Source organism: Maniola hyperantus, chromosome 10 (assembly GCF_902806685.2).
Source record: "Maniola hyperantus chromosome 10, iAphHyp1.2, whole genome shotgun sequence".
In the NCBI taxonomy this organism is placed as follows: Eukaryota; Metazoa; Arthropoda; class Insecta; order Lepidoptera; family Nymphalidae; genus Maniola; species Maniola hyperantus.
Window position 1 is genome coordinate 3,909,213 of NC_048545.1, and position 21,310 is coordinate 3,930,522.

General features: G+C 38.5%; 3 protein-coding genes across 6 annotated transcripts in view; 1 reads left to right on the forward strand and 2 right to left on the reverse strand.

Annotated features, from left to right (window-relative positions):
* Positions 1-5,493, reverse strand: part of LOC117985725 (NADP-dependent malic enzyme-like) — a 31,900-nt gene extending 26,407 nt beyond the window's left edge. Inside the window, exon 1 of the mRNA XM_034972495.2 lies at positions 5,342-5,493. Coding sequence (XP_034828386.1) covers positions 5,342-5,388 — 47 coding nt within the window. The 5' untranslated portion in view covers positions 5,389-5,493. The remainder of the gene's footprint in view (positions 1-5,341) is intronic.
* Positions 5,494-6,076: 583 nt separating this feature from the next.
* eIF2Balpha (eukaryotic translation initiation factor 2B subunit alpha) lies at positions 6,077-10,126 on the forward strand. Its single transcript, XM_034972511.2, has 7 exons — positions 6,077-6,321; positions 6,441-6,542; positions 6,844-6,983; positions 7,586-7,702; positions 8,115-8,227; positions 8,863-9,007; positions 9,800-10,126. Exons 1-7 carry the CDS (start codon positions 6,309-6,311, stop codon positions 10,076-10,078), a joined length of 909 nt encoding a protein of 302 aa, XP_034828402.1. The 5' UTR covers positions 6,077-6,308; the 3' UTR covers positions 10,079-10,126.
* A 2,717-nt stretch (positions 10,127-12,843) lies between these two features.
* FER (tyrosine-protein kinase Fer) overlaps positions 12,844-21,310 on the reverse strand; it is a 63,242-nt gene continuing 54,775 nt past the window's right edge. Inside the window, exons 5-14 of one of the 4 annotated variants that reach the window (XM_069501336.1) lie at positions 21,087-21,224; positions 20,237-20,494; positions 19,303-19,513; positions 18,063-18,392; positions 16,651-16,851; positions 16,074-16,250; positions 15,343-15,556; positions 14,657-14,932; positions 13,995-14,117; positions 12,844-13,209 (exon numbers count right to left, since the gene is read on the reverse strand). In XM_069501336.1, coding sequence (XP_069357437.1) covers positions 13,073-13,209; positions 13,995-14,117; positions 14,657-14,932; positions 15,343-15,556; positions 16,074-16,250; positions 16,651-16,851; positions 18,063-18,392; positions 19,303-19,513; positions 20,237-20,494; positions 21,087-21,224 — 2,065 coding nt within the window. In that variant the 3' untranslated portion in view covers positions 12,844-13,072. Of the gene's footprint in view, positions 13,210-13,994; positions 14,118-14,656; positions 14,933-15,342; positions 15,557-16,073; positions 16,251-16,650; positions 16,852-17,286; positions 17,763-18,062; positions 18,393-19,302; positions 19,514-20,236; positions 20,495-21,086; positions 21,225-21,310 lie in introns of those variants that run through there. The other 3 variants (XM_034972490.2, XM_034972491.2, XM_034972492.2) reach the window with 3 other exon arrangements.

A 21,310-nucleotide genomic window follows, 5' to 3' on the forward strand; every position in this document is an offset into this window, starting at 1 on the left:
CTCCAATGTGTCTTCTGAAAGATTATTATAAAAACTTATAGATTTTCCAATAAATGAATTGCTATTTCTTTCTTCACCATAATAGGCGAATGGACGATCTCAAGAGAGTCGCTGGGAACCGAAGAACGATGTTCAATGGAGATATTATCTGCAACAGACTAATCTAGCAAGAGACGTTTTTTTCAAAAGTAGACGTCGGTGGAAAGGCCGACGACAGCTAAAAGTCTTTCTTTCAGGAGAAGATGTAAGTAAATCCACGTGGGCGAAGCCACAGGAGCAGGAAGAGCTAGTAAGATAAAACAATAGGTAAAGCTGTTATTACTTAGTATCTAACCCTGAAAACTTCGCTCTAGCTGCAAGTCAGCTTGTCAGTCACGATCACCAACACAAATTAAGTACTATCAGTAGACTGGTGTCTGCGTGCGCATGTCAGACAAGATCAAGTCAAGAGCACGGTCATACCTACCTATTACTTCATACTCATAGTAATAAATATTAATCAATAATTACTTTATAGTAAAGAGCCGTGATAGCCTAGTGGTTAGGACGTCCGCCTTCTAATCGGAGGTCGGGGGTTCGATCCAGGGCACGCACCTCTAACTTTTCGGAGTTATGTGGGTTTTAAGTACTTAGTTAAATATCACTTGCTTTAACGGTGAAGGAAAACATCGTGAGGAAACCTGCATGCCTGAGAGTTCTCCATAATGTTCTCAAAGGTGTGTGAAGTTTACCAAACCGCACATGGCCAGCGTGGTAGACTATGGCCAAAACCCCTCTCAGAGAGGGAGACTCGTTCTCTGTAGTGAGCTGGTAATGGGTTGATCATGATAATGATGATGAATGAGCGGTGATAGCCTAGAGGTTTTAAGACATCGGGGTGTCGAGGGTTCGAGCCCCGGCATGCACCTCATCTACTCATGTGCCTCTAACTTTTCGGTAAGTTGTGCCGGCGTTTTGAGCAATTAAATATCACTTGCTTTAATATTGAAGGAAAACATCGTGCATGCCCGAGAGTTCGACATAATGTTTTCAAAAATATAGTGACAGTAACGCCCCCCACACCCGCACAGCCGCTAACCTGACCGATTGCCATCTTAACCTGTCCTATACACTATACCTATGTGAAGTCTGCCAATATACAATTTGCCAGCGTGGCGGACTATGGCCTATGGACTTTTCATTTTGAGAGGTGATCCGTGCTCAGTAGTGGGTCGGTGATGGGTTAGTCATGATAATGATGAAATATGTATTGGCTTAGGCATCTTCGCATCTCGTGATAATTTATATACGAACCTAACTGAAACTCACGATTTGGTCCTTATCAGTTATCACTATCAGGCTCGGAGCACGCTTTTACTTCAAATGACTAGAACTATCGTACGATGTATGAGTAGATACCTATTTATAGTTAACTACTTATTATTATTATTATTTAGCTATTACTTTTTACCATCGTTAAGTTTATGATCAGAGGTGTAATAAATGTCGATAAGAATTACTGAAAAACACTTTTTACCTCAAAAAATATACATAAGAATATTATAAAGAATCTTGTACATATTGGCCCAATGCATTCGGCGACCGGGTAACTGATAATAAGCGCTGGTCAGTGGTCACCCTGCCTGGGGTTTCTGATTTTCATACAATCAGAGGAACTTGGCACAATTCTGAGACAATATTTACACGTTGGCTGGCACTTGCCGAACGCATTGGCCTAATATGCACTGGAACCTTCAGTACCAGTAACGGATTTGCCCTAAGGCCCAGTGGGCCCGGGCCTAGGGCGGCTAGCAAAAAAAAAACGCCTGCTGCGCTTGCGTTTCTATTTATCATTGTATTGTATTTTACTGACAAATCAAAAGGTAAATTTTTAATTCCCCCCCCCCCCCCCAATCAACTCATGGCTACGACTATGATTAATGGGTGTTGAGAAAGGAGCGGCTGGTACTTACGAAATCCTGGGGCCTAGGGCGGCCAAGACTGCAAATCCGCCACTGTTCAGTACTGAAAAATATATACGATAATATGTCTTTCTCTGAAAAAGACGACATAACAGCAGTAAATACCCAATATTTGCTTACCTACCTACCATGTACCAAAAATCCTAACCGACCTCAAGCTACTTTAAGGAACATGTTCCTTAATTTTCCTAACCTTCCGAAAAATTTAATTCCTCTTCCATATAGGTGCAGAGTTTCTTGCCTATCTTTTCAACATACCTACCTTCTCTAGCGTGTTACGTACCTTTTTAAGATAAAGTTAAGTAAAACAATAAAACACATCGATGGAAAAAACCGAGTAGGTACATATAAACGTTATGTAGGGAGGCACTCAATTGTATTTTTTTTTAATTAGAAGTAAGTCGTTACTTGTAATTACTAATATCACTCACACATACTTCCTATATCCGGTAGCTTGCCTTGCAATGATATCAGAAGCCAGAAGGCCAGTCATATTAATTGTATTTAGGTACTACATATTACGTTCATACCTACCTTGTATTAAAAAGGGCTTAAAGATAAGGCTCAAGGCATATTGCTGCAGAGTAGAAACAACTCCACACAAATCTATAAATTCTATTCTAAAATGTTGCAGAGTGACCTGAAAACTCCACAATGTACCTAATGTAGGTAAAGGTAGGTACTTATTACAAAAATATGCAAGGAATAGTTAATTCCACCAGCCGCTGGATTGACGCGTGGATGAGGAACATTAGCGAGATGTATGCGGTTGGTGGTAAACCCTGACTTGCTTATTTCGTCATGTTTCGTCACAGTTCGCGGTGGAATGACGAAAAACAATATTAGCGCAGGCCGAAAATAGGTACCGAACGCGGCAGAAAATAATTTACATCGACTTTAAGAATGAGATTTCAGCTTTGTAGAGCGTTGTCTCTGGCAGGCGGAAGGACGGAAGGATGGACGGAGACGGTCGCACGGACGGACGGACGGCCGGCTGGACAGAGGAGTCTTAGAATACGGTCCTGTTGGCACCCTGTCGGGCACGGAACCCTAAAATAACGTATTATGTAGAATGTGCAATGTGCATGTTCAGAAAGCTGCAATTTATCGCAATATCGGATTTGTTGACGTAGAAAGCGGGTTACATCACGCAACATAGTATCATCAGAATCTGACTTCATAGATCATCACCATGAGTTAGCGCTTTTTGTAGCGAAACCAATTTATTAATATATTATGTGTTATGGTTTAGGACGTTTGAGTCATTCAAGTTTTTGCTTGTATCACAATAACATTATTTAAAAGATGATGCTTGTGACTTCGTACGCGTGTTTTGTAATATCCTGTTGGAACTCTTTTAAAAAGTAGCCTATATGTATACAGACAGATGGACACACTTTATAATATTATTTAAGTAGGTACGTAGTATGGATTGTATCTGAACTAACAATAACAAACTAGGTAGGTATTCTTTACAAGTCACAAAGCTCCCAACATACGGAAATAGAGAGTCAAGCAAATTATTCGCTTTACACTTATTATACGTCACTCTGTGGGCACATAAGTACCTACCTAGTTCGAAAAAACGATGGAGTTGGGGTCCCAAAGTGATAGAACGGTGACCTCAGGCCTTAAAGCGCAGCATTGGAAGACCCCCTACCTACTAGGTGGACGGACGACATCAAGCGAGTCGCAGGGACTGGATTCAGGCGGTGCAAGACTATGGCGTGTGGAAGTCCCTACAAGAGTCCTATGTCCAGCTGTGGACGTCTGAATACGATAATTTTGAATTTATCGATATTCTGACCCAGTTGCATGAGTCGTGGTCACGACGGGAATATCGATAATTCAAATCATCCCAATTAATCGTGGTGGTGGTGTACCTGTTATTTACATTATATGTAATATAATGTCGTTATACCACAAAACAAGCCTAAAATCATTAACATAATAAAGATGGACGATGGTTAATACCCACAACTATCGGAATAACAATTGTCCAAGGTTGAAGAATTAGTCATATACATATGATATATAATATATAAGAACTAGTCAATAGCTAGCTCAGTAGCTCAACGGTTAAGGAGCGGACTGAATTCCGAAAGGTCGGCGGTTCAAACCCCACCCGTTGCACTATTGTCGTACATACTCACTCCTTGACAAGCTTACGCTTAGTTGAAGAGGAAAGGGGAATATTAGTCATGATTGGCATGTCTAATACTTTGATATAAAAAATAATAATAATGACGTCAGTATTATCATATATTCTGTGGTAAGACCTACTCAGTAGGTACCTACCACGCTGCTTTGAAAGCAAAAGAAAATTTCTGTTTGACGCGAACACAATAGCAGCTCGCGTTGCAAGTTGCCCTGATAATCCAAACAACCTGTCGGCCTCACTTTTACTTTCGAGCGAGTCTTGCGCATTCTGTGACGCTATGTCCGGCACTTACCGTAACATTGCAGTTAACTTTAACAACACAATACACTAACAATATTTTAACTTCCTTCCGATCGAATTTCAGCCACGACGGGCGGCCATTCTCCATAGAGATTAACTAATTGTGGAGAATAATAAATAGTGCACAAGTGTGTATTGTACGTAAACAAAGGTGCACTCTCTATTCCCTCACTCTTGTATCCCAATGGGACGGAAATCCAACACGGCCGGAGATAAATCAGGCGCAGGGCCGACGGTTTTACGTGCTCTCCGAGGCAAGCGGATTACCTGCACATACACACCGCTAATTTGCTAACTCCGGGCTAGTACTGTGAAAAAATCCATTAAGTAACTATTTTTAGCCCGACACGGGAATTGAACCCAGGACCTCGACAACCATGCAAATGAGGCAGTCCTCACACAATACAATACCTCTTCTTATTCAATGATATATAATATTATGGCGCTCGCTCGATATAATTTATGTTTGTATAATTCATTACAATCACATACGACCTCTGAATCGAGAACCTGAGTTAGAACTTATAGAAAAGAGGACGATAATAAATATACCTACATTAATAACCAATGATAAACAAAATGTAAGTAGACTTTAACCATTATAAAAGTTAAGTTACGGAAAGGTACCCACCTATTGCAGTATACACATAATATGCAGTAGGTATGCAGTATGCAAATACGCACCGGTTATAATATTGCACCGATAACCCGTCTTTCAGTTACAGTTTCTCCAATTACTTATTTTTATAGCTACCTACTTATATTTTATCTACTCGTCACTTAATTGGAGTCGGTCTCATACATTTTCTATTTAATAAAGAACAAAAACACCATACATAAGTTGGTAAACAGTTTCATTAAATTGCATGATGTAGGTGTATATTAAAAATGTTTAACAAAATAAACTTTGTCAACTTACTGCCATTTTCTCTTATCGTTAAGTTTCAGGGAAGCAGAATTTCCCATCTTAGTTTTTCACTTAAGTAGTTTCCTTATAACTTAAAACACTGTAGAGAACGTTTTAACAAAATAACATAGAATTTAAGTTAACGCGTCTTATCCTTTCAACATCGCGAATTACTGTAATAGCAATGTGGTCATAGCGCAGGTAAGCCTACAATCGCTGACCGTGAATTATTTTCCATTCGCTCGATTAGTCTCCTATATTCTTTGTAATTAGTTTTTTTAAGGAACTTAGTAGGTACCTTACAAAGACATGTAAAAAAATATGTTGACTAGCTAAATAATAAGTAAGTATGAGGTGATCGAGAAAATCGATCATCCATGAAAATCTTTTTCAGGAATATTGTGTCTACGTAATACTAGATGGCGTTGGTTAGTCTGGGGAATTACTTAGTTTATCTTTTGTTCTGTGAGTTTATAACGAGTAATTACAAGAATAAGTACGAGTAATGATAATCTGCTATAAATTTAATATTACATACATTTTAAATTTAAGACTAAATGTCTATAAATTAATCCAATCTATTGGTTGCTATTCGTCACTAGATGTCGCCAGTAGTCAATATAGTTTTGAATACAAACAAAAGTTAAAAAAACATGTTTGTATTGTTTTGTTGTTTTATTGTGGAAGAGGTGGAAATAAATACTTACTAATCAAATACTATTGTTCATGGTTAATTAAAGTCTCTTAAAATAAACATAAAAAATTACGTTTTTAGACCGTAGCTGTCACAGATGACGTTGTCAAAATTTGAATTTTTGTAGTTAGGCTTAGTTAGGTTATAATTTATGTTTTTACAGCTGTTGAGGTAAAATAAATAGAAAAGTATAAGTATTCAATATTTATAAGAAAGAAAAAATAATTTATAAGTGCATGAAAGACATTAAAGGACAATTTCAGTAAGTTCCAAAAAAACATCAACATGAAAAAAGAAGGTAAGATTTTTATAAAGTTAATTTATTTATTATTTAAGTTTTTGAAAATAATAAGTAATATATAAGTATGTATGGTATGTACCTAATAATCATTCAAACTCATATTGTTTAAATTGTAGAAGTACAAGAAATTTTCCTGAAAATCCTAGAGGAAGAAGCAGACGTTTCAGCTGGAGTGGCTGCGATAAAAACATTGCTAACTGTGATAGAAAATTATAAAGGTATATATAGAAGTCCCGCAAATTGCTATTGCGCTGGAACCATGTCTCATTAACATCAAAATGACGTTATTTTGACGTCAGCCGAAATAAAAATATACCATCAGCTCGAAACTTCAGTCTAGTGCTGACGTCACTAAAATGGCGATGTCTGCGTCATAATAGGTATCTGCATGCCAAATTTCAGCCTGATCTGTCCAGTAGTTTGAGCTGTGTGGTGATAGATCAGTCAGTCGGTCAGTCAGCTTTTGCTTTTACTATACTTACATTTTTACTTATGAAAAATTATTTATTTCTCCCACAGTTGCAACAGTGCGAGAGCTAGATCTCAATTTACAGTTGGCGGTGGATGCCATGAGACACTGTGACCAGCCCGTCACAGCTGTGTCTTCGGGCTGCCAGCTCTTCATGAGATTTATCACTTTTGCCAAGCTAGATGTTAAGGTATTTATGCTATTTTATTTGGAGTCACCTAAGTGGTTCATAATACTTAATGATTTTAAGCTTATTCATGGTGTAACAACATATTTTAATGTAGATAACAGGTACATACCATGATTAATTTGAAGTTTTTATTTGTCGATATTTCATCCCAATTGCACTTTGGTTGAAATGTCGACAAATAAGAATTTAAAATTAATCACCCGTTATGTATATTGAAATATGTTCATAATACTTTTTTAATAAGTAGGTAAATAATATATTACGGAACGTGCAATGGAATGAGGGCCTAGTTGTAACAATGCATATCAATAGATTGCACTAGTGATTCAAGTTGGGAACTGGGTAGGAATCCAAAGGTCTCTTCATCACCTCCATACCTAGGAGAGCACATTACATCCTGGACCTAGGAATTATCACTAACATCTGATAGAAATCGTAAGACATTTCAGTTGATACCATACTCTTAATTGAGTTTTCAATCTCAACAAAGCCTCTCCATTATATGATTAAAGAAAGAAATGCCCTACCCTCAATAGTGAGATATATACAATGCACAAAACTTAGTCTTCATAGAATCTATTAACAATGCACTTTTGTTTCAGTCCTTTGAAGAATGTGAACAGATCATGTTGCAGCGAGGACGAATCTTTCTAGACACACTATTGGAAGCTCGAGGCAAAGTTGCTAAACAAGCACTGCCATTTATTAGCGATGGTTGTGTAAGTAGAACTATATAATCAGTACCCATATCAGTACCCTTATTATAAATGCGAAAGTGTGTTTGGTTTGTCTTTCAATCACGTCGCAACGGAGCAATGGATCGACGTTATTTTTTGCATGGGTATAGTTAAAGACCTGGAGAATGACATAGGCTACTTTTTACCCCAGAAAATCAAAGAGTTCATATGTCATAACCTACCATACAAAATAAAAAGGAACATACTTTCACGGACTCAGATCGGATGAGTGCGTAAACGCCGTTACTTTTACCGAATTATTTTATTGTGTACATTATAACTTTTGTTGTTTTAGAAAATCCTAACACACTCTTGTCTTATCTAAATTTCTAGATTTAAAGTCTCGTGTGAGGAGATTTCTTACATTGTAATGTACATTAGGTACTTTTTACAGAAAATCCTAACACACTCTCGGTCAAGAGTGGTATTACAAGCGATGTTGGAAGCTGCAAAAGCAAATAAACGGTTTGAAGTCTTTGTCACAATGTCATGTCCTGACAACAGTGGGTGAGTTACTATTTAGAGCCATTACGCATGGTCGACTAGTTGCCCAGCATACCCCATGCGCACAGAGTCGCCGCAACTCCGTAAAATGTGAAAGTTTGGACGCAATTGCGGCGACTCTATCGACTGCGTCGACGTCCTAAAATTTTAAATTAATAAATGTGTTGCACAAACTTAATGCAGCAATGAAAAATAAATGAATTGTTTTTTTTAACTATATACTTAGGCATGTGCTTGACTGCAATTTCACTAGACAGTAGAAAATAATGCAGCCTACGATGGAGCGCGCCTACAAGGTGCATAGAATACATTTCAAGTCGCATAACGCTGAAAGCACATTTTAATCATCATTATCTCACTCGTTTTAAAAGATGTTAAAAAACAATGGGGCCGATTCTCTTGTACACAATCTCTAAACTAAACTAAATTAACAGGTCTAAATCTAGTGCTATTCTTTTCCGCAAGCATAATTATAAAAGGGATAGCAATAGATTTAGACGTGCCATTTTAGTTTAGTTTAGACTTTAGAGATTGTGTACAACGGAATCGGCCACAATTATGTTGTTGTCATTGGGCATCAAAGTCAGCGGAGATCCATGTTGTACATTCGGCTACCTGATATTGTAGTGAATGTTTAGGGAACGTATGCACAAAGAGCTAGTGGCGGCGGGCATTGAGGCGACGCTCATCCTAGACGCGGCGGTCGGCTACATTATGGAGCAAGTGGACATCGTGATGCTGGGCGCTGAGGGCGTCACGGAGAGCGGCGGGATCATTAACAAGGTAAGTTACACCACAGAATGTGTGGTAATACACCACTTGTATGTAGGTAGAATTATAACATTTCATTTGTAGGTAGTCAATAAACAGTATTGAATCAGCTATGCGTGTTTCTCTACAATGTAGAGAAACACGTAGAGTCTACATGATGGCAGCGGTGGGATAGATTTAATAGTGCCTTTCATTCTAGAATCATTCAGCAGACACTCTCGCCATCATGCTTCAAATTCGTACCACCAAATAGATCCATAAATTACCTAATTTGCCTAATTTGGTTCAAAGTTCAGAGCTCTTTTTTTCATGACGCCAGTATTGTACGTAAAGTCAAAGTCAAAGTCAAATGATTTATTCAAAATAGGTAATAAATTACTCTTTTTGATGGTCAGATGTTTGATTTGTAAGATATAGTGGTGATAATTATTACGCAAACTTAAAACTAAAGCTACGAGGGTTCCAAACGCGCCCAGGTCTGAGAAGAGCCCACAACAAACTCGGCCGGGGATTCTTTTTATTATCACCACTTTACAAAATTATTCTATACTAGAGAATGCCCGCGACTTCGTCCACGTGGATTTAGTTTTTAAAAATCCCGTGGGAACTCTTTGTTTTCCCGGGATGCAAGCTATCTCTGTACCAAATTTCGTCAAAATCGGTTGAACGGTTGAGCCGTGAAAAGCTAGCAGACAGACAGACACACTTTTGCATTTATAATATTAGTATGGATTATATTATTGTACATATATTGTTTTGTATTAAAATAAAAAATATGTATATTTCGAAAATATTTCTTCACAGATCGGCACATACAGCCTAGCAATGTCGGCTTTAGAACTCAAGAAACCGGTCTACGTACTAACGGAGAGCTTCAAATTCTCTAGAATATACCCCCTCAACCAACGAGATATACCCAAAGAGTTCAAGTACCTCTCCAGCGTGCTGAGTTCAGGGAATCTGTCTAAACAGCATCCGTTAGTGGACTACACGCCGCCTGCATACATTACCCTCCTTTTTACCGACTTGGGCATCCTCACGCCATCCGCAGTCAGCGACGAGCTAATAAAATTGTATTTGTAAAGGATTTCTTTTTATACTATGTTAAATAAACGATATTTTTTTAATGTTTTTGTGTATATTTTTCACTCGGGTTTTTCCTTTTTGAAAGAAAAGATCAATCTAAGATAATCATTTTAATTAGGATAATAAGTAAGTATTACGTACTGTAAAAAAAGCTGTGATAGCCTAGAAGTTAAGGCGTTCGCCTCCTAATCAGAGGTCAGAGGTGTGTTTTTAAATATGTATCGATTTTCGAATTTCATCGAAATTAGAAGAGGGTACCTACTCAGTTTATTGTGTTACAATAATGTTAACGATTAAAAAGTTCCTTATTAAGGAACTTATCCTCAGGAAATCAGGTTTTCAGTATGAAAAAAAGATTAATTCCAAAAATCTTCTGGCACTTTATTAATATCATATTATAAGTATATATTTACAGTATTATCGTATATCCATTATTAACATACTAAGCACTTAAGGTAGAATAATATATCTCACTGCCAGTTATGTAGGTATATATTTTATTACATGTTCGACATACAACTAGGCAAGAAAAATATATAGAATAAATGGAAGCACACAGGTTATCACATTTAATAATAACTTCAACATTGTACAATTTTCAATCATTTTAAGATAGAACACCTTATAGATAAAACCTAATCGTCTTTAAACAGCTAGGTATAGCCGCTCTAACAGACAGTGTCTAAAAAAGCTCTAGCCCGAGCATCTCATTGGAAGCCTAAGCGGCTAAAATCAGTCACTCCATCTACAGTCCACTCAGCTTTTGTAAAGGAGAGTCACTCAAGCAATAAGTAGCCAATGGGCGTCAAACTTTATTGTTAAGCATAAAATCATCTAAAAATTAATAAGAATAAAAAGTTGGTACCTATCAAAATGTATCTAAGTATATTTTTTGTACAAAGTAATTCGAACATGAGAACTTGTAACACCATAAATTTAGTCCATTAAAATTTACTGTAACAATTTTGATATAACTTCCATTCCTAAAAGTTCTAGACAAGACAAGAGATCAATTCTTTTATGACATTCAAATTATTCCCACTCAAATACATTGATGTAATGCTTATAATACTAAAATGTACGATATTTTTTTATACTTACATATTTTATGTAGGTAATTAATATAAAAGTAGACTACAAAATCTATAAAGTAAAATAAACTAAAGGTACCTATGGAGATATTAGGTAGACTGATAGGTAGGTACTGCATATAAGGATACCTATCCACCGAAACGGAGCGTAGCAGAGATAACGTGTTAAAAAACCAATCAGATTTTACAAAGATGACATAATCAATAATCTAGATTCACTTGATTTCAGCATGGGGTAATTTAAGTGGCTGATGAACGAATTCCTGAAAAGTCAGCAACGCATTGGCGGTTTTTCTGGTGTTGCAAATGTTCATGGGCGGTAGATCAAGTGACCCATTTGCGTATTTGCTCGCTATTTATATTTTTAAAAAATCTAATTAAACACGTGTTAACTCCGCTTCGCTTCAGTGAACAGGCACCCTTCTATTGAGTGACGAGACTCACAACACTGTAATATTTTGTGTCTTGAGAGAATTTACATAATATTTTATGTATTACATAATACAAATCAATACTGATATTTCATTATCATTTGTCTTGCCATTTTGGGTACATTGTAACTCATAAATCATACACATGTTACATAACAAAAAAAAAGAAGACTTAGCTTATTATTATACGACCATTATTTATTATTATAGGTACATAATGGGAAACATAATTAAGAAGACATTAAACTGATATTATGGAATATTTAATACAAACAATTGTCAAAAGCAGCAGCTACAATAATTATAAACACATAGGTAAATTTCGTTTTATAAAATATCATTTCAAAGGTATGATTATGTAACTTGTTATAAAACTTTACATTTATATAACATGTCCATCCACACCTACCTACTACATGTACTTAACACATGTTTTATAAGTATAATAAAACGCATGGATTTAATAATAAAACAGACAGACGGTACCTACCTACCTTTGTTATTAAAATGTCATTGGACCTTTCTGTACTTAATGAATGTTTTAGAAAATGATTGTTGCACCAATTTATCTTGGAACTATTTTATATAGGTAGGTACGAGTTACGTTGTAAAGTATTTTTGATGGAACGTTATCAAATCAATTATTTAGTGAACCGTTGCTTGTTATAGTTGTGGTGGTAGAATCACAGCTACACCTAAGCATCGATTCGCATTTTATCTTTTGAAAACAGGTTTCTGATGCGTACCTACCTATGCATCATCAATCATAAAAAATATTAATTCTCATTAGATAAAACTGAAATGCGAATCGATGCTAATTGCTAACAGGTCTAAATTAAGCCTAAAGGTTCGTACGCACCTGAGCGGCGCGGCGCGGCGCTTCTGTCCGACTGCAGAACGCGTCACCTCAGGCCGCTCGACGGTGCCTACCGCACTACAACTTCAGTACGCGGCAACTCGCGTCACTTGCGCGTCACTTTTATACCCGTTAGCGTACGAGCGCGAAGCGCCGTGCCGCGCCGCTGGGTATGTCGCACTAGCGTCACTGCACTGCGCGTCGCTTCGCTGCGCTTCAAAATATTCTCTCCAGCCGTGCCGCGCGGCAACGCGCGGTGAAGCGCTGTGCAGCGCCGCTCTAGTGCGATATGCGCCATACAAAATGATAGAAATGATATTTTGACGCTCTGTGCCGCGACGTGCAGCTCGCTGAAGCGCCGCGCCGCGCCGCTCAGGTGCGTACGAACCTTAAGGGTTATTTTCTGGAGACTCGGCGCGTTGCACATTGCGTCGCGCATCGTACTCCGCCATATACCAAGCAAACGCTTCTGCAAGAACGCTCCATTAGAGTCAACAGCGTGACGCGACGGACCACGCGCCGTGTCTTCAGAAAAGAGCTTAACGATTCCATGTAATCAATGACAGATAATCTGCTACCTATTTATTTGTAATATTCCCACTAATATGTAGCGTTATCTATTGTAGATGTTGTCTATAATAGTGTATATCTGGTGGAAGTGCGGTCGTTTGTCGGCCTCGTACTCCCAGCAGCGCAGCATCAGAGCGTATACGTCCTCGGAACAGCCTTCTGGCGCGGGCATGCGGTAACCTACAAGAAAAACGTATGTATACTTATTTATGTTGTAGCATAAAGCTAGAAAAAATTTCCTGGTTAGATGACAAAAATGACAAGAAATCGAATAGATGTCCCAAAAAATTGTGTGGACTTTTGTGACCTTAGAGGTCTTGGGATTGAGTGACTTTAAATGAGGAGTGTAGGTCAAGTCAGTGCATCAAGATGTTTTTCTTTTGGGGAGGAGGAAAATCCTCATGGATACCTCTGGCATGGTCGACTCCTTTGAGGATGTTGACCAACGGTCTGCAGACTAAAAACCTCCTACCTTACCTTTCAGGTAACACCTTTACGTTACATCTGAATGATGGCTATCTTTAAGCACTATTTCTTCTTATCCCATACACCTCAATACGTCAAGGCCCATCAAGGCATTAACATTTTCGACAGAATGCAAATGTGTAAAATTATTTATTTGTTTCAGAAATGTGCATATTTCTATTTATCCCCTTAGCTTATTTAACAAATTTCAAAGGATGAAACAACTGTTAAAAGGAACCCATCTTCGCTAATGGCCATGAAGATATAACTTATATCACACTTAACTATACATACATATCACTTAACTTATATATACATGCATCATTGGCAAATCAAAGGCATTCCGAACCAGTGTAAATGCATTTGACAATTCAAAAGTACCTACTTGTAAAAGTTTAATTGAATAAATAATATTTTTACTTTATTTTATTTATATTTATTGAAGAAGACTATTGAGTATTATGGATTTATGTATTTACGTTAGAGAGCTAGTTACGCACCATTGTCAATCTTCTCCCTGGCGCGCGAGTTGCTCATGCCGGCGTAGGGCGTGTCGCCCTTGGAGAATATCTCCCACATCAGCACGCCGTAGCTCCACACGTCGCAAAGGGAGGTGTACTTGCCTGGAAACATCAATACCAATTTGAATTACATTGGATGTATCTTCGTTTTAAATGTCCCTCTATTTCATATCGATCATGGCATAGTTATTTTGCGATGTATAATGTATACGTATAACCTTGTATAACGTATATGTATAACCTTGCTCTACCTGTGTTTAAATATCTGACTTTACTGCGAGTTACTGGGAGTGATAGACATAAAAAGATTGACTTAGAATCAGAATCAGGCTTTGACTGGGAAAAGGTCTATAAAAGGGCTCGGCGAAATACTTAGTAGAAATGAGCGTAGAAAGATAGCTGAGCAAAGTTCAATTTTTTTTGAAGGTACAATACCAAGTACACTAGTGTACATTACCAAGTCAGTATACTTGTTATTCTGAAAATACTTCTAATATAATATGAGCTCAACATTTTTTTCTTTGGTGGCACACTAACATTTCAGGGTCAGATTAATCGTTAAGTTCTAGTGCTTTATATAAGTCCGAAATTCTATGAAATTATATTGCTCTGTTGCACATGAAGTAATAATATGTTCTTACCAAAATTGAGAGCCTCCGGGGCGGTCCATTTGATCGGTATCTGCTTCATGCCACCAGACACGATATACTCCTCTTCCTCCCTCGACATTCCGAAGTCAGATATCTTGACAATGTTGTCGTCTCCCACCAGACAGTTCCTCGCGGCTAAGTCTCGATGGATGCAGTTCTTGGATTCGAGGTAGCGCATCCCGCCCGCTGCGTCCCGACACATCGCTAATAGCGATCGGGAGCTGAGGTTTGAGGCCCTCGTTCGCAAGAATGTGAGGAGGGAACCACCTGAAAGTAATGATTTGTCAATGGCTCGATGCATTATAGATACCTACTCGTACATACTTGTAGTTCGATAAAATGATCATTGGCCTAGTCTCCTGTTGATATTCCTGACGCTCTTTTAATAAGACCAATAGACAGAATACACCACATAACATTCATAAACAACAATCAACAAATCTTATGTACAAGTGGTAAAGAGCGATATTTTTCAGTTTTACGTCCAGAAGAATTTATTTATATTTTTTATATCTATCTTTCTAATGGCAAATGCATTGAACTCTGTAGCGAAGAAAGTACCGGGATGTGGAGATGAGGAATGTGGAGCATCATGTTTGGTAGCGCGCTTTTGAAAAGGCCTATGTAGTCTATGTACAGCAGTGGATGTTTGCAGGATTATTTACGACCTTAGTTACCTGACACTAGTTCCATGACTATCATGATAGGTTGCTTCTGAACGGCTATGCCGATGAGGCGCACTATGTTGGGGTGCTGGTATTGCTTGAGGATGCGTCCTTCTTGTAAGAAAGTCCTCTTTTGCTCTTCGGGTAACGCCACACGACATGTCTTCACCGCCACTTCTTGACCTGTTGTCTTGAGCCGTGCTTTGTAGACATCACCGAAGTTGCCCTGGAGATTTACGGTTTTTGTTAAGAAGAAAATACGATAGGGAGTAAGAACAGTAACTGTTGAAATACCTTAATCAAAAACTAAGTGATCGCTGTTCAAAGAAATCTTCTTCGTATGGCCACCACCAAAAATTAAGATTAACACCCATATTCTGTCGTAGCCTCATAATTTCTTCGACTTAATTCAACCACACCGAGACATTCTAATATTATTCATCAAGTTGAAATGGCGATGGCCAGAACATGTCTGTATGAAACCGATCGCCGATGTGGCAGACATGTTCTGTAGTCCTAGACGGCGTGAAACAACCTTAAGCCCGATTGTCCGACGACCTCTGCAAGGGAACAAGACAACCATTTCTTGCCTCTTTGTTGAGCCCTCCTTGAACAAGGAAGCTCAACAAAGAGGCACAACAAAAACAAGGCAAGAGAACAAGCAAGGATGGTGTTATGGGCTCTCGAAGAGACTTATGTCCTTCAGTCGATGTATGAAAAATTACCCATGTTAGGTATCTTACCCGTCCAATCTTATCCAACAGCTGCACATTGTCGTTGTTGAGCTCCCACGTCTCCCTCGGCACAGCTCGCCTGAGCAAAGCTCCTGAACGTGCAGTGACCGGCACACCGCTTGCTCGCTGCCACGCTATCAGTTCAGCTACTGATGGAAAAGCTGCACCTTCGAATCTGTAGTGACCCTGAGGACCAAATTTTTATTTTATTTTATTTAAAAGGGGAATAAACATTAAAGCTCTATTCATCTGTTAGATGATTTTGGAAACAATATAAGGCATGTCCTTATAAAGTTTATTTTTGGAGGAGGATGTAACCAATCGCTGAGCCATTTAAATTTCTTAACAATCATTATGAGTTGTTCTCTAGTAGTAGGTATTTTAATAAATACATCACTACCCCTATTATAAATGCGAAAGTGTGTTTGTTTGTTGGTTTGTCCTTCAACCACGTCGCAACGGAGCAACGGATCGGAGTGATTTTTTGCATGGGTATAGTCAAAGACCTGAAGAGTGACATAGGCTGCTTTTTATCCCGGAAAATTAAAGAGTTCTCACGGGATTTTCAAAAACGTGTGTTTCTTACCTCAGGCGTAGTCTGTACAATAAAGTGTTTATGTTGCCCCCAACACACCGACAGCACTAGTTGCCTGGCGTGATTCCTCGTCGTCTCTCGCACCAAGTAATCTCCATCAGCCCTCAACAATCGCACCACCTCCTCTCTTGGTAACACCCCATGAAACCATTCCTGGTCCACTAATGATCGCTCTGCCTCACTCACACTGACCTGTGAACATAGGAGAAAATGAGATGACTAAATGACGTGACATTTATATCATAATGACACATGCTTCATGTGCGTAGGCATGTGCCCTGTGCAGTGCTTATAATTCCAATGTAGGTGCGTTAATTTATTCTGTCGAAACAAATCGATGAATAATAAGAATCGGGTTTTTCCGATGTTCCGTCGAAGTTCTTATCGATGCCATGGTATACCAGGAATATTTTACTGACGAAACTAAGATTTACTACTGTTTATAAAAAAATTGTAAGGTCAAAATGTAGGTATCACTTAAAATTCATAATTTTGTAATGGAAATACCTACTTTTTTCATAACAACCGAGTTAAACGGCAGAAAACGATGAATCAGTATTTAATTAGTAAAACAATTGACATGCAGAGAACACGTTTGTTAAAAAACACATCAAAAGCTCGACATACGCCGTCTCTTTCGAGCTCCTCTTCAAGTAGCAACTGTAGTTGCTTCAGCCTCTTCTTCCGCCGTGGCAACGCAACCGGTGGTAACAAATCCGCTTGTGTTATGTACATTTCAAAGGGATCCACCATTTTTATCACTACTTTGATCCAATATCACCGATGTATCATTTTATACAAGACATTCGACAATAGTCTGAACTTGACGAGTTCCGACTTCGCACGACGCACACACAAACATTTCTGGAACGTCTGAAGCGGCGTCACCTTGATTTTGAAATTGAGTTTTACAGCGAACTGGGGCTATTTTAATTTTATATGGAAGCATATTCTGGTGTGAAGTTCGCGCAGTACGCCTGTTAATACAAAAATAGCCATCGGGAACGTAGCGCACGACAGTAGGTGTACCTACAGTTTTTCCAGAATTTGGAATTTCATTCATGAGACTGAAGAGATGCCATTTTTCGTATCAAAGATTTCATTGATGGTGGTTCCGATATCAATCATCATCCTTAAAGAAACTGAAATTCACACGAGAGAAATTTTCGTAGGTAGGTACCTACCTACAAAAAATTGATATTGTCAGTCAGGTCTTGGAACGTAATATTATGATTGATCAAGGGTGATTTTTAAATACGGGTTCAGAACAAAACCATGTTAAGACCAAAAGAAAAACATAGCTTCCGCAGAAGAACTAAAGGACCTAATCATCAAAATAACCATCATGCATGTTAGAAGTGACATGCGTGCAAATCGTTCAACATTTTGTTAGTGGCACTCACCACGCGCTTAGGACATTTACAGCGGACCTTTCTCCGCCTCTTAAACACATCACTCTGCACTCTACATTGCACATAGACATCCAAGCGTTTACGAAAACGTCTCTTCAAGATCACACGCTGCTTTCTGAGGGTCGATAGAACTTTTACCGAATCTGCAGGACCTTCGCTGCTGCTTCTATACGTTTTTGGCGGTAAGGCTGGGCTTGACGGGACGGATTTGCGTCGGAAAGGACGCGTGAAGAGTCTGAAGAACGGCTTCGGCGGTATGATAGAGTGCAGGTGTAACCGCAACGCGTCCATTGACGCTTTGGAGCCGAGTGACGCACCGTCCTGATAATTCAAGTCCTTGTTTTAACCTTTTAACCACAAACGAGAGAACTACTTCTTATTATTCTAAGTACACGAAAATACAAAATACAAAACGAAATAGGATGTCAAAAACCACATATCAGACGTAGGTTCTTCTTAAATGGTCCTAGGCCAGAGTCCAGAAACAGGTAAAAAATATAACTCATCAGAAGAAGTGCAATCACTTCTTATCAACAGTAAAATTATACAGATCGATCGATAAATCGACCACCGCAGGTCAAGGTCGAAGTTAATTTTATTTCACGGCTATACGTTCGTCTAGCTTCTTAAGAAGCTTAGAAGTCTAATTGTTTTTCAAGAACCACCACTTAACTTACCTACTTCTTTTAGAAATACTTATAGGTAACATTATAAACAATAGGTATTTCGCTTTTCGACTAACTACAGTCAATTTTTTTTTGTTCAAAACCTTTTACTTATCATCCGTATCTAACTTTAGAATATATTGAATTGGTCCATTTGAAATGAGCCTGTAATGTCACAGCAGTATTGCTGATCTTATCAGACAACCGACAGGTCTTACAGAACTGCCTGACTAAGTAATTTGTTACACAATCTCACTAAGTTATTATAATGTCTAAGACTTGCCGCCTAAAGTTTCCGACCTTACGATTATGCGATAATGTGACCTAAATAAATCATTTTGGATTTAGATTTGCAAAGTTACATGCCTTTCTAATAGTATTGTCCTTTCTTGTACTAGTCGTCCTAATTCTGTCCACAATAAATTGCTAGACGATTCATATCCTTTTAACAAAGTCCATATAAACTACAGGCAGTCGATCGCCTTTTGAACTAATTTATACGCTTAAAGAAATTGAGGCAAACAAAAATTCGTCAAACGGTCAAATTCCTACTGAAACATCCATACCTGATGATCTGGAGAGCTTCCATCCATACTGTCCACGCCTACGACCTCCGCAGAGAGATCAGGACAGCCACTGGGTGCCTCCTCACATCCCAGCTCTGCTAAAGCTGTTCGAATCATCTCAGCCTGTTTGGCGCACTTGCGTTCAGACACGCGTAGTTCTAACAGCTTCATAGGCTCAAGAGTTGTTACAGGGATTGGCGGCGGTGAATGCCTGTAAATATCAAACTTGTGTAAAACTTTCACTGAAAAATTGAAAATGTCAGGTGTCACAAATACAGCTAGTGCAATACTCCTCAAACTTATCGGGGTGACCCCCCCCCCCCCCCCCCTCGTACTAAATCTTTGGTTTTCCTTTTGAGTCATTGATGAATGAATTTGTAAAATGGTCAAGGATCTTGATCAAGGTATATGTACGGTATGTATGTACCTACTGCTAATGAGATTGGTTATCCTCAAATATAAAAATCATTGGTTTTCCCTTTGAATCATTGATAAATGGGTAAATCATGCGAATCTTTGGAAAATCGGTAAGTATAACCCAATTAAATGGGTTCAGTAATACTTTTAATATAGAAATGAAATTCTTCATCTACATTTGAGAACGCCTGCATCGGCTATTTTTTGGATTAAACCGTCACCAATTTTCTTGAACTATGGGGAGTTACCTACATGACAAACCAGCGATACATCGATGCCAGCGAAGTAGATGTGTTGATTTTCGATCGATAGAGGTAGTCCTGAGACCGGATGCCCCTTCGAGCTACTATACCTGAACTTGATCACAAGTGTTTAAGCCGCAGCGCTATTGGTATTCGTACATCATACAACCCATGCTTCCGCAGAATGCAGACAGAGACAGGTGTCAAGTAAATTCTTCCCTCCACATTTACCTATTGTTTACTGATAGCATCCGTAACACGTATTTAGGGCTCACCTGTCTATCCCGTTAACACCATTGGTCATCCCAGAATTATTTTTCTTACAGACGCCATTCCCAATGATCTCTGGTCCCTGTAACGCCGTCTGCTTCTCTCGGTTCTCCTGTAGACTAGCCTCCAGTTCTGTTAGCTTCTCCTTCAACCACTCCACGGTTAGGTTGTCTACTGTGAGCTGGTTTGGTTGGAGTTTGCCGCTGGTGTCATCGACTAGGCTCTCGTCGAAGTTGAAGGTTATTGGAGTTGATGGTGGTGATCTGAAAATAATGATTAGCTGCAAATTGTTGCCATACGTAATTTACATTATGTCCTCTTAAAACCGTTTATAAAAATTATACCTATTAGGTACAATAAACAGCGAAACGTCGTACAGCGTCGTACTTTATTGTTTTTAGACTCATGAATATAATAATATCCTCAACCACATTTTTTTATAAGTCATTACTATGCTCTATATGAAATAAATTATAATCTTTAGATACTAACACAAAGTAATAAAACGTTTCCCCGTGCAAAATTTATTCGTTAGTCACGGCTATATTTCTAGTTTTCGTCACTTGTTATTGTCAAAATTGCTGAAGATATTTCTCCATAACTAAAAGGTCATTTTATTATTAAAAAGTCATTGATAGGTGTTCGGTGTTAAATTCAACCCATATTTACTACAATATTTTAAATGCGAAAGTGTACCTAGCTGTCTTTTGATTATACCATTTTACTGCTCACCCGCTTAACCAATCATGAGCATGGTTGCACAGAAATAGCTTACATCCTGGAGTCAGACATGGGATACTTTTAATCCCAGAACATTAACGAGTTGTCTCGGGATTTTAAAACAAATGATCTTACTTGTACTTCTCCATAAACTCCTTGTATTCATCCTGCGGCCTCAGGTTTTGTACTGTCGACTCGACTTTAGTTTGTATCTCCCTGAACTTGTCCGTACTGAAGTCTGACCTCTGAACCACTTCCACCAGAATTCCTTTCCTACGAGAAAAGGAGCAATTAGAAGACAGTTTCATAGTGCTCGTATAAATATAAGTATAACGGTGGTATGATTTACCATATTGGTC

What these genes read in the sequence shown, in the direction of transcription:
- eIF2Balpha (XM_034972511.2), top strand. An exon ending in TGTGATAGAAAATTATAAAG is followed by an intron (nt 6,543 to 6,843) that starts GTATATATAGAA and finishes TTTCTCCCACAG; the next exon opens with TTGCAACAGTGCGAGAGCTA. An exon ending in GCGGCGGGATCATTAACAAG is followed by an intron (nt 9,008 to 9,799) that starts GTAAGTTACACC and finishes ATTTCTTCACAG; the next exon opens with ATCGGCACATACAGCCTAGC.